The sequence below is a fragment of the Danio rerio genome, chromosome 12 (assembly GCF_052040795.2).
Source record: "Danio rerio strain M-AB ecotype USA chromosome 12, GRCz13ab, whole genome shotgun sequence".
Lineage (NCBI taxonomy): Eukaryota > Metazoa > Chordata > Actinopteri > Cypriniformes > Danionidae > Danio > Danio rerio.
In genome coordinates this window covers 35,975,374-35,989,205 of record NC_141032.1, presented here as the reverse complement: position 1 = coordinate 35,989,205, position 13,832 = coordinate 35,975,374, and the positions used below count along the sequence as shown (strand labels likewise).

At 34.9% G+C, this 13,832-nt stretch overlaps 1 protein-coding gene across 4 annotated transcripts in view; it reads right to left on the bottom strand.

Moving 5' to 3' along the window:
* Nucleotides 1–13,832, bottom strand: part of nherf1a (NHERF family PDZ scaffold protein 1a) — a 61,276-nt gene that overhangs the window by 5,554 nt on the left and 41,890 nt on the right. The window contains 2 exon segments of one of the 4 annotated variants that reach the window (NM_212707.2): nt 3,272–3,315; nt 12,322–12,475. In NM_212707.2, coding sequence (NP_997872.2) covers nt 3,272–3,315; nt 12,322–12,475 — 198 coding nt within the window. 4 annotated transcript variants of the gene reach the window in all.

Sequence of the window (13,832 nt, the reverse complement as noted above, 5' to 3'; positions counted from 1 at the left end):
ACAATAAACAGCAAAAATCAGTCCAGGGCACTCGAAAAATGTGAAAAAAGATATTTCAAAGTCTTTATTCACATGGCTAATCCTTAAAAAAACCTACGAGTTACAGCAAAAAAACTGCCTTCATCAGGGCAACAGTGCTCATGTGCTTCAGGAGTTTTTTGTTTTGGGCTACAGTCTCATGTAAAGAACATTTAATAAGGGTAAACACCAGACGCAGGTAAACAGCAGTTATTATATCATCCCAAACAACTTTGGCTCCATCTAGGGGGTTAAAATTCTTATGAATTTCCAAGGCATTTGTAAAAACCAAAATACAATACAACACAAATTAAACAATTAAAGAGTTCAGATGCAAAAACTTCTCAACTTTAACCTTTAAAATGTTCTACTGAAATAAGCAGCTTTCTCAGACTCTTGGGTGCAAATTCAGTCATTTTATTTTATGGCAATTAATTGGATAATTTCACTGCCTTTAATTAGAAAAAACTGAACAAAAGCATAGGCGGTTGACAGAAATGTTCATTCTAGAAGCAAACGTTAGAGGTTTTTGCATCTGAATTCTACATTTGTATATTAGTCTGATGTTTTTGTTTTACATTTATACAGAAAATAATATTTACCCACTGAAATATTTCATATAGAAATATTATACATTTCAGAGCAGAGCATGAAGGCATTTATATTTAATACAGGTCAGATTTTTTGAGCTATTTCATATATCACTGACCACTTTAGATGTTCTATTTTGATATATAAATTTGATATTTCAAGCAAAATTTCTAGTTTGTTGCACTCGATAAGAAACTTATTTTAATTGTAACTTCTAAAGCTTTGATGAGCAAAATGCCTACAAATGAAATGTAATTAAAACGTCTGCAATATTAATAGAATATGAGACTAAATATAACTCCAGAAATGCTTCACAAACTCAACTCAAACATTCCAGATCAATGAATACAATGTAATAAACAGATAGGAACTCTATATCGATCCTTATAGGTGTTTTTTGGTTGAACATTTTTGGGGGGGAAAAAAAGTTCTAAATTTTTTATCCTTGGTTTTAAAAAATAATATTCCCAAATGTCCAAAACTTTTATACACTAAATATTTTTCCTGTTACAAGCTCTAGAAACTTATAATTTTAAAATACAAAGCCCTCCTTTTAAACGATGCTTGCAAGAATTGTCTCATTGTTTGGCATTAGGAAAAGTAACACCACAGCGGAATGAACCGGCAACTTATCCAGCATATGTTTTATGCAGCGGATGCCCTTCCAGCTGCAACCCATCACTGGGAAATACCCATACACGATCATTCACACCCATACACTATGGCCAATTTAGCTTACCCAATTCACCTATACCACATGTCTTTTGTAATGTGGGGGGAAACCCACACGAACACGGAAAGAACAAGAAACTCCAAACAGGAATGCCAACTGACTGAGGCTCAAACCAGCGATCTTAAGTTTGAGTTTAAAATTAACTGAATTTTAAAGTTGATTACATTTTATCAAGACTGAAAAGAGTCATTCCTAATCAATGAAATATAATACAGTAAATCATAAATAAACACATTTACACCTAATATTGGATATCTAAAGATATTTAAAAATTCAAGATTTAAAGTCAACCTCACTGTAAAAAAATGATATAATCAATAAGTCATGTTTTTAGTAAGTTGTAACTTATTACACTTCAACAATTAATTGTATGAGTTCTGCAAGCTGTTTTAAGTCAGTTTAATAGAAGTTCAAATGACTCATACGGTTCATTAGATTCAGCTTAAAAATTTAAGGCAACCAGTATTTTTTTTTTACATTGAGTACGTTTACAACACCAATAATCCGAATTGAATACAATTAAGACAATACTCAGGTTAAGAGTCACACATGTGAACAATGATTTTTTATTACCCTAATGTGAATAAAGTCATAATCGAACTAAACAGAAATGGAATTAAGACATGTGGAGTATGCCTAAACACCTTAAATTATTACCATCGTGTTTGATTTTCGCCGCATTTTGCATTTTACATACACGACTGTTTGACACTATTCTCTACACCCACCCAGTCAGAGAGGGACCACAGACACCTGCATCAAAAAATGTAAAGTTTTTTCCCCCATTAGGTGTGCGGCATCAAATTCCATTAAAACAACACATATCTAGCAGTTCATACTTGCATCCAATATCTCATTTGTCACTGAGGGGCATGCATGAACTGCTCCTGAATGAAAGTGAAATTGCCAAACTGCAGTTAAGGTCGACAAATTAAGAATGAAACACTCAAAATGACATGAAACTCTGGATGAAATGTGGATATCGTTGTGATGCAGTGACGTAATCAAATGATGTGCTTTAACATGTCAAACTGGGTCATGAAAGGAACATTTAAAAAGCACCTCATGTAAACACCTTAATCATATTATTATCTTATTCAGATTAAGGCAAATCATTTGATTACAGATGTCCATGTAAATGAAGTCATTTTGGACACTATAAAACAGATTTTTTTAAATGAGTAAATATACTTCCAATCCTAGAAAATTCATTAAAAGTAAAGCATTCATGATTGTGTTGCTGTAGATAAGAAGCTGCAGAATTCTGCATTTAGCCCAGATTATAAAATTCAGAGGGAAAAATGTTGGTTTAACTTTTTAGAGACATTTCATGAGCAAGTTTGACATACAGAAACATTTAAGAAATATTTTGCACATTAACTCCGTCATCTTCTGAGAACTGATGTAAAGCACATGATTCACAAATCTCAGATAGATTTACAGCACTCAGACTCTCCGCCAGGAAGCCTTTATCAGAGCCAGAGAAACGTCTGAGGATGAAGAAAAGGCCAGCGGAGCCAGGTTTAGTGCTGGATAACCTTACAAGTTTATCTGCGAGCAGATAGCTGGTGCGAGAGCTAGCATTAGCGGTTATCTGCTTCAGGTTATCCTTCTGTCTCAGCAGGAGTAACACTGATAAAGGAGAGCTGCTGGAGAAAAGATTCAGGACCATGCAGTAAAAGTGGCCTGAAATCTGGTTATCAGACAGCGCAGATTTACTGTCATCCGCCTAATCCCATCACTGACGCTCAGACTCCTTATCAGCCAATCAGACCTGATTATGTACATTTAGCACATTCACAGAAATAAAGCACATCGCACACCCAGTTTTGGAGAAGTGTAGAGGTTTGCATGAGAGGTATGAAGATATGTGCACTGGATATTTTTTTTAGAAAGAGCAGCAGTGTGTGTGTGTCAGATGTTTCTCACCTGCTCTTCTGCTTCACGTCTGGGAATAGGCTCTGGAAGTGGACCTGGAGAAACACAAACATACCGTCATCTGACCCATAAAAACAAGTCTGCAGTCAGAATTGATAGCCCTCCTGAAATATTAGCCCCCCATATTCTTTCCCCCAATTTCTGATTAACAAAAAAACAAAACAAATTTAACACATTTCTAAAGAGAATAGTTTTAATATCTAATATCTAATAACTGATTTCTTTTATATTTGCCATGATGACAGTATATAATATTTGACTATACTGATATTCTTTAAGATGCTAGTATTCAGCTTAAAGTAACATTTAAAGGCTTAACTAGGGTAATTAGGGAAGTTAGTAAACTATATTAAACTGGAGAGACTCATTTATATCATTAAAGGCAAGCAGAAGGACTTTGACTATCTTTGGCAAGCATATATTAATATTAGGGATGTGTATTAGGGAAATTGGGCCCGATCACGCAGTTTCAGACTTGATTGGAATTGGACATTACCTTATGATCAGGATTCTCATTATTTTTTTAACACCTCTATAGTTATGCGGTGGCACAGAGCTAGACCTCTTTCTTGACTTCACACAGAAACAGCAGCGCATGCGGTATGACATCACTTTGTTGCAGAGACGCTATTGATTAAATGACGGCAAAGTAGAACGCGGAAGCAGCTTGAAGTGGAAAGCACTAGCATGTCTGCGGTCTGGAGGTATTGTAATGAAGACAACATTGCCAAAACAAACTGTGAGGTATGTAAATTTGGGATTGCTTGCCAGGTATTTTAAGTTGAGGTGCTGTTTGTTTTTATATTAGATGTTATTAAATTTACTGTTGCACTAAAGTCCAAAAGTAAAGAATTGATGTTATTTATTACTTGATAGTTCAAGCTACCTCACAGAAGTGCTCTGTTTGTTATGTTTAAATGTTCAAATAAGGTGAATTAAATTAAAATAAGGAACATCCTGGATTTTGTTTCTTCACTCTTCTTTATTCTTTTCTAATGTATTATAGAAGTATTAAAGTTTCAGTATTGGCATATACTCGAAATCAACTGACAAGGGCAAAAACCTGATTGAGACATCCCTAATGAATATTATGTAAATTGAGTGTTTGTAATCATGTATTTTCTTTTTCTATTGTATTATTTTTTTGTTATTTTGTGTCATTATGTATTTTTAAGTGGATCAATTCATTATTTTTATTTATTTTTTATTTTTATTTACTAATTTTATTTTATTTGTTTTAGTTATGCCATTTAAATGTATATCTATATACACTGCACAGCATTTATATACACGTACACCCCTCACAATTCTCTCTTTTAAATTCATATTTTTATTAGAAAGCTAAACAATATTATATTTGTGCATGTACATTAGATTTGTCAGTACTGAAGCTAAACCTGGATCTAATCTAACACAGTAACTTACAATAATGGTCCAAAATCTAGTACAAACAAGTTTATGTCATAGAAAAATATAACATTGAAATTTAAAAAATTGGAAAAATCAAGAAAAGCCCCAAAAAATTTAAGATTCAGTTGAAATTTTGTAGGTTGTAATTTTCTTTTGCAATATTTTTCTTGAATTTAATTGCATAATTTTTCGATTTCTTAATATGATTGGTGACTAAAATATTATTTTAATAAATATATCCGTTTTAAAAATCTGTTTTGTTTAAATGCACCAAAATACATTGCCTATATTGACTGAGAAATGGATCAAAATATTCATCTTCAAAATGGACTGTACTCAAATATTCTGAGCACTGTACATATATAAGAAGGGTGTGGACGTGTGCTGTTTTGTAGGCTGCATTGTTATTGTATGCCTAGTTGATGGGGGTGAAAGGAAAAAAAAAAATCAAACATATTTGGAAAAAAATAGGCAAGTTAAGGGTAATTATGCAAGTCAATGTATATCAATGGTTTGTTCTGTAGACAATCTGAAAAAATATACATTTCTTAAGGGGGTTAATAATATTAAAATGGTCTTTAAAAATTTTAAAAACTGTTTTTATTCTAGCCAAGAAAAAAATATTATAGGAAATACTGTGAAAAAACCTCTTGCTTAGTTTAATATAATTTAAGAAATATTTCAAAAGGAAAATTCACAGGAGGGCTGATAATTTTGACTCTAGCTGTATCTGTGCATTCATTTTACTTTAGTTCGCACTCTGCTCTTGGCTATTTTGGTTCAGACCACAAAAAAAAAAAAAAAAAAAAAAAAAACGGTCACGCTCATCTTTAAAACCAAGATGCAAAACATGGTTTTATGATCTATATTTGTAATCGACTGCTGTGTGCTCAGCAGAACGAATGCATTTGTTGTGTATTAATGTGATGATATTGGAATCATTTGTGGAAACTTGTAAAACAAGTCAAAACAGCCATCAGGACGTAACGTCACATGCTCATGCACACACGCACAGGCATACACAAAAGTTTTATGGCCACCTCAGTGACATCATATCCTGTTGTCGTTTATTCATCTTTAGTCATGTAATTAATCAGCAAAAAATACTTCTAGAATCAGAAACATTTGTTAAGTTACTATCTGTAGTTTTACTTTAGCCTTGAAGACAATTGCCATTTTAATTTAACATTTTTACCACAATTTCATTTTGAGAAAAAGAGCTTCTCACTTCCAAGTTTGAGATCCTCTACACGATCAAAACTCAAAAAAAAAATTATGTTACAAACTTTAAATATGGTATAATCAGTTTTTAATATTTATTATTTCTCCTGCACAACCATATAAAAACATTTACGAAACATAAAGCATGAACAAACATTTTCATTCATTCATTCATTCATTTTGCTTCAACTTAGTACCTTACTTATCAGGGGATGCTACAGCGGAATGAACCACCAGCTACTCAAGCATTTGTTTTACGCAGCGGATGCTCTTTCAGCTGAACCCCAGTGCTGGGAAACACCCTGAACGAAAGTTTTATGCACACTAATTTTCCATGTACAGTTGAAGGCAAAACTATTAGTCTTCCTGTAAATCTTGTCATTACTATTTAATCAAATAGTAGAAACGTACGCCAACACGAGGAGAACATGCAAACTACACAGTAATGCCAACTGACCCAGCCAGGGTTTGAACCAGTGACCTTCTTGCTGTGAGACGACAGTGCTAACCACTAAGCCACCGTGTCACCACCTTGGAAATGTTTGAAAAATAAATAAATTTCACATATGAGCTAATAACTGCCTCCATCTGCTGAAAATTGACATCAATATGTGTGAATAAAGGGAACAGTATGACTCTTTCCATTGACTCCTACTGTATAATGTGATGAACAGTTCTGCATGCTTTGATGCGAGATCCAGTCATTCTGCCAATCACTGCTATTAACTAAAAAAGCCACTGCCCAAAGGGTTTAGAATCACAGCACAATGGCTGGACAGAGTTTCCTTCCAGGAAAAACAGGAAACAGGCAAAAGGCCTTTTCATATTTGAATGAGAGTTGGGAAACATGGCTGTTGTGACAGAAATTATGAATAAAAGATGTGTGTGGGAGCAGCGGTCAACATCCTTTCACTCAAACTCCAACAGCCTCCAGACAAGCTTCTTTGAACGTCACCATTTTGCCAGTCGTTCACTAAATAAATCTTTTTTTATTTTTCACCTGTTTCGCCATTTACTTCAAAAAGCATCTAGGTCAGGAGTGTCTGTCTGTCTGTCTGTCTGTCTGTCTGTCTAACTAACTAACTAACTAACTAACTAACTAACTAACTAACTAACTAACTAACTAACTAACTAACTAACTAACTAACTAACTAACTAACTAACTAACCAAAAAACAAATCAACCAAGCAAGCAACCAACCACCTAACCATCCAATAAACAACCATCCAACCAACCAACTAACTAATTAACTAAATAAATATAAATGTGCCAGAAAGAACCAAAATCCTTTTACAGTAAGGCCACTAAAGAATCCTTTTTTGGTTCCGTAAAAAACCCTCTAATGAAAATGTCTTCAAAGTTGTTATTATTTTATTCATTTACAATAGATTTGAATAATCTAAAGTATCTTTTTCCACTTTAAAGATGAATACACAATCAAAAATTAAAGTCCAGTTCATAAGTTTTATAGGGATAGTTCACCCTTGACTTGTTCCAACTCTGATTGAGTTTTTGTTTTATTTTTAAACACAAAAGCAGAAATTTTGAAGAATGTTGGAAAAGGGTAACCATTAACATCCATAGCAAGAAAAACCTAAATGACTAATGGTTACCGCTTTCCAGCATTGTCTAAAATATCTTCTTTAAAAATATCTCTGTAACTAATGCCTTATGTAATATCCCTTTTAATGCTTTTAAAGAGCATGACAAGACAATGTTGGGGTGGCACGGTGGCTCAGTGGGTAGCACTGTCGCCTCACAGCAAGAAAGTTGCTGGTTCGAGCCCCGAATGGGTCAGTTGGCATTTCTGTGTGGAGTTTGCATGTTGTCCCCGTGTTTGGTGGGTTTCCTCCGGTTTCCCCCACAGTCAACAACCCATCTTGTAAAAACTAGATGTTACGAAACACCAACATGGTGCACATATCAACTTCAACATAAACAGCCCTGGGAGTCAGTATTACAATGTTGGTCTCATTTTAGATAATTTTTGTGCTACTGAAAGAAAATTTAACAACACAATAAAACAAATAATATCTATTCAAATTAAATAAATATTAAAATTAAATATTTTTTGCAGAAAAAGTAAAGACCTGTTTAGAGTTATTAATGACCTACAACACAACACTTTCGTGAATTTAAGAATTTAATTTACAAATTTTAGCTTTTTTTAAGCCTCCTGCAGAAACAGTATTTTTTTTTTATTTTACTGTTTGCACATTATGTTTGGGCAAGTATCATTAATAATTAATTGTATAAATACACTAAAGTTTAACACATTTGTCTCTGGAAAAGGACATTTTCCCTGATCTGGCCTTCAGCTTTTTTGCTGTATTAAATATGCTGTTATTCTGGCTCATATCTCAGTGGTGTGGCTGCACTGCCAGCATGTGCTGTTTGCCCGTCTAGCTCAATTTGGGATGGGGGGTGGTTGACTTTCCCCATTCCTCATACTGTTGCTGTGGTCATGATCACCATGACGACACAGTGGCAGTAAGTGTTGACTTTAGCTGATGCTCTCTTGTACAGACAGTGGCACCGCAGGCCTCAGGTTGATGTTTAACTAGCAGTCTGTTACTATGTGTCAAATCATTTGACAAAGTGAACAGGAGTTACATCTGATCAGCAAAAGCGCACTAATTGTCAATGATGAGATAATGCAGATCAAAAAAGAAGGTTAAAGGAATAGTTCACCCTAAAAAGAATATCGTTTACTCGCCCTTCACTTGTTCAAAACCTAATCGAATTTCTTTCCTTTGTTAAACACAAAAGGAGATATTGTGAAAACGCTGGCAGCTGGCACGCATTGACTTTCAGAGTAATGTTATTCCTACTATGGAAGTCAATGCTGTGTCCTCATTCTCATACTATCCATCCTGAAAAGTATTCGAAAATAGAATTAGTGTCCCAAATCAAAGTATGTCGAGATGAGTATTCCAATGTTACCCAGGTGGTTCATGCATACTCTAAGGGCTAATAATGCCCACAATATATAGCAAAGTTGACGTGAATTTGACTCGTTTTAGAACTACAAACGGGGGTAAAAAATGTTATCAAACTACAAACATGGTGGACACAAGACTAGGCGTTATGTGTTATGTCTAAATTTTGTTGTCTATATTGAGGTAATGTCTATGTGTTGTGCGATAAGCGAGTCGATATATTGATTATTGTGACAGGCCCACACAAGATTAACTATAAGACTTTCCAGTATGTGTCGCTATTGTGTGCATATGTATATTATTAAAGATAGATGTTATTATGCTACAGAGTATTTGAAGAACAAATATAAGTATGTATATTTGCCATGTAAGTTTAAATGCAGGCACATTTATGTTGTATTTTCATATGTGTCATAACTCTGATAGATTATAGATATGTGTGTGATAGGTTGTGTCTGTGTATAAATCAAGACGCAAGTTAAATTTTTTTTTCTCTCAGGTATTGTTCGGGGCCGGTACGCTTGCTGATTTATAACCTACTAGCAACTTAAATAAACGAGGAAGAAAGTCGAAGTTTGACAGACTAGTGTAACGTCAGTAATCAGGCAGTCTACTTTTTAGGACAAACATTGTGTATGTGTACGCAATAAAAGTTCGAGAACAGTGGCTCGAGTTGTATTGTACTTGCCCTGAAGCCCTTCCAGTGTGGAGTTTATTGAGGTACAGTGAGTAACTTGATAAAAACTGGACACTAACACAGCATCCCAAATATCACAGTATACACTATACACTATACACTTACATACTCAACAGCAAAGTATATTATTTTATTGTCATCCCAAATAGAACAGTAATGTTTTTTTTACCAACCGGAAATTCAATTGTTTCCCTAATGATGTTTGACGGTTGGCAAATTTGTAAAAAATGACTAAACTACCAAATTGTACCTGCCATGAGTGTAAGGTGGCATGACCCTCTATTTAAGAAAATTTTGCTTAAACAATCCAATACAAATAAAGTAATCCAATGTTAATACCTGATAGCTCCGCCTTCTTCGCTATATGATTGCGTGAAGTGTCCAACATTCCACACTTATTTTTAACAGTTGAATAAGTGAATCATGCGGGTATTAAAAGAGCACTTATTCTTTCTAGAATAAAAATAATATTTCACCGTGAATGCACTACGTACACGATTTAGATTACAAAATAGTGTAAATAATGCTTAAAGAGCCCCTATTATGGGTTTTTGAGAATGACCTTGCATGTAGTGTGTAACACAGCTCTAAGTGAAGTGAAATATCCATCTAAGGCAGGGATGGGCAAACTTGATCCTTGAGGGCCGGTGTCCCAACACTAGTCAAACACACCTGAACAAACTAATCAGTGTCTTCAAGATCACTAGAAATCTATAAGCAGGTGTGTTTGATTAGAGTTGGAGCTAAACTGTGCAGGACACCGGCCCTCCAGGACCGAGTTTCCCCCTGATCTAAGGCTTAAATCTAAAAGTGCACAGTGTTTAAAACTATTGATTCATTTATAAAAGAGTCGACTCAAAGTGCTCCAAATTAATCGTCTTGATAATGAGTCTTTAGCCAATTCGGTGTGACGTCGATACGAAACTTAAGCCTCGCCCAATTGTTGCGTCCACAAACCTGGGAAAATTTAAATCTGCGGCCCCCCCACAAACATTTCAGCAGGTCCCGGTTGAATCAAGTCATGTAGATGCTGTGCTCAGCTGGATATTACTGAAAATGTGAGGGAAAGTTAGTGTTATTTTCTCTACCCAAAGATGAAGCTGTGAAGAGTCGGTGGTTGAAGTTTATTTTGCAAAAATACCTCAGCATTATAGCCCAGCCTTGTGCTGTTTTTCTGACGAGTGCTTCTGCAATCTACACGCTTACAACAGGGGATTAGTCAGCCATTTGTTAAAGGAAGGATCAAAAAAGACTATCGATGTATGGGACTTTGTCAGAGCTTGACAGGAACTTTATAGCCACTCTCAGCTGTTCCTACACACGTGCAGCAGTCAAGCTTCAAAATAGTTCAGCTTTTGCCACTGTGTGGATTAATACTGAATGTGTGTCATGGTTAAGAATAGAGCAATATGCTGGGGTTTAACTGCATTGCTTTAATGCACTTCTGCATTGGGCTCTCACAACATCTTTCCCTGAAAATCTGGAGACTGGGGGTTAGGTTCGGGGTGAGGTGTCTGAATACCACTGTTGAGAACTGAGTACTGTTTACTGTGGTGTTAGCAACTACTATGAAGCATGTTTTGGGTGGCCGCTGCGGCCAATGTTGGTGACCCGGGGGTTTTACAGACCGTACCAAAATGCGTAGGACCAGGGTGGGTGTTTGCGATTGCGGGAGTTTTCCAGGATAAATAAAAAAAATTGGGTAGAGATGGTTTTGGGAACAAATGAATCGCTAAACAAATCATATGGAAGTCGCTGGGATAATTATGAAAAATTGCATATTATAAGACAATGAAAGTGTTTTTGACCTTGCAAGCATATCAGACTGTCGACGGAGACCCTTAAAGCCTAAATATGACCCTTTTTAATATATAAAAGGGGCTCTTTAAGTATGCGATTTGGGATGCAGCTAAAATTAGTCAATCAGTCTTTATTCATTTCCCAAAAGCAATTCGGTTGCAGCATACAAGAATGTCACACATAATACTGAAAAACACATTTAAATCTACCTTAAATTCAAAAACTTTACAGCTAAGTGGATAAATAAAAGTTTGAATCGATTTGTTTTACTATAATAGGAATACCAGTGTCAAATACCAGAAGAGAGAAGATAAAATTCATGGTGCATCGGATGAGAATGATCTGACAGAATACTCTGAGGTTTACTCAAAACTTGTCTGTAGTATAACTGAGCTATAGTCATCTGTTTTCTCCCTGTTATTTTTCCTCCTAGGTTCACATTTTTTTTCCAAACAACTCATCATTTACTTAAGTGAAGAGGCTTGCTTCGATAAAGATATTTGAATGACAATATCTGACCAACTGGAAATTATTTGAATGCATGTTTTCCACATTATTGAATCTACAACAACAATGTGAAGAGCTGTTTGGCCATTAACTTCTTATTAATGCAAAATTATGCAAAAACCTGAGAAGATTTTCCTACATTAAAGACTCACAAATAGCTTATTAACAGCCAGAGAAGATATCTGACAGGGCACGAAGCCAAGCTACATAATGGTCAGTTAATGAGGAAGGAATATGTCCTATAGCTTGTATACTGTATAATTACACAATCATAAGCACATACCTTTTATTCACAAAAATATACATACTTTTAGGGCATAGTACAAGTGAGATATTGGGAATGCAGCAAATAGGACTTTTCAAAATACCAAGTAACTCATAAAGGTTTAAAACCACACAAAAGGAAGTAAATAATGAGGTATTTTTTATTTTTGGGTGTACTGTCCCTTTAATTTGTCCCTCTGTACCTGTGAGATGCTCCTCGGTTGGCAGGATTTCACAGCTCATGAAGAAAGCGTCTGCTTCTGGATCCACCACTAGAAGTTTGGTCTCGTCTCCTCCTGCTTTAATGGCCGCCACCACTTCTGAATGCTGCATAGTGTGCACAGAAATACCATTGACCTGTGAAAACAATACAATGTTAATTCATCCCCTTTAAAACTGGGAGAGAGAGAGTCTTCAGTGATAAGGAGGAGCTGTGGAACTTGTGTGGAGGAAATTTATTTTGAGTTTCTCAGTTCGCATGATCTGTTTTTTTTTTTTTGATGAGCTATATTAAAAAGTAGTATATTTTCTAATCATAAAAATAGTTTAGTTATTGTATGTTATTCACATTTTATTAGTAATTCATTAGTCTTTTTTTCATTCCTTAAAAAGCAATGAATTAATTTGAATGTATTATAAACGCAATGCAATAAATGCATGCATGCATTTATTTATAAACTGCAATTACATCAACAAAATATTATGGTGTAAAAATAAAAATTCACTATCCTGTGTTATGTAGTTCATGTTTTAAAATTATTTGATTGGTAATTTGTTAGTTAATTGAAATAAATTGCATAATAAACATAAAAATCAAAGAAATAAACTAAATTTAGGTTTTATTCATTGCAAATTGGTGGCACGGTGGTGCAGTGGTAAGCACTGTCACCTCTCAACAAGAAGATAGCTGGTTCGAGTCTCAGCTGGACCAGTTTGCATTCCTGTGTGGAGTTTGTATGTTCTCTCCGTGTTGGCGTGGGTTTCCTCCGGGTGCTCTGGTTTCCCCCAAAGTTCAAAGACATGCGCTATAGGTGAATTGAATAAACTAAATTGGCCATAATGTATGTGTGTGCATGTGAGAGTGTGTGGATGTTTCCCAGTATTGGGTTGCAGCTGTGTAAAACATATGCAGGATAAGTTGGCTGTTCATGCCGCTGTGGTGACCCATGATAAATAAAAGGATTAAGTGAAAGGAAAATGAATGAATGATTATAGTTAGTAAATAAAAAATAAATGTAAAAGCAAAATTCCAATTAATGGTGAATTGAATTACATCTAAAAAATAATAATTATTGTATTCTATTCAATTCTATTTATACATTAGTAAATCACATTTATTACAATTACATTAAACAAGTTTTTAGTATTACCATTTAACTAACCTTTACCTAGAATTTAAGTCAAATTATTATTTTCTGACCTATCTGCACTTTTCTTTTTGTCTATTATTACTTAATTACTACTTTTTACATCAGTGCAGTTCGAATAAAAACTGACAATACAAAAGGGAATTTATGACAAACCCTACACAAAACAACAGAGTTTATCAGCAAGCCACATCAAATTTCCTTTCTCCAGCCCTGCTCATTTGAAGTACTAATGATTCAACAGAAAGACTAATCCCATGACCTTTGTTCCCAAAGAGGAGACACCTGGGAAAAGAGTGATCTTCTGTTGGTCAATCCCATAATGCCCTAGCCTAAGGAATCTGTGT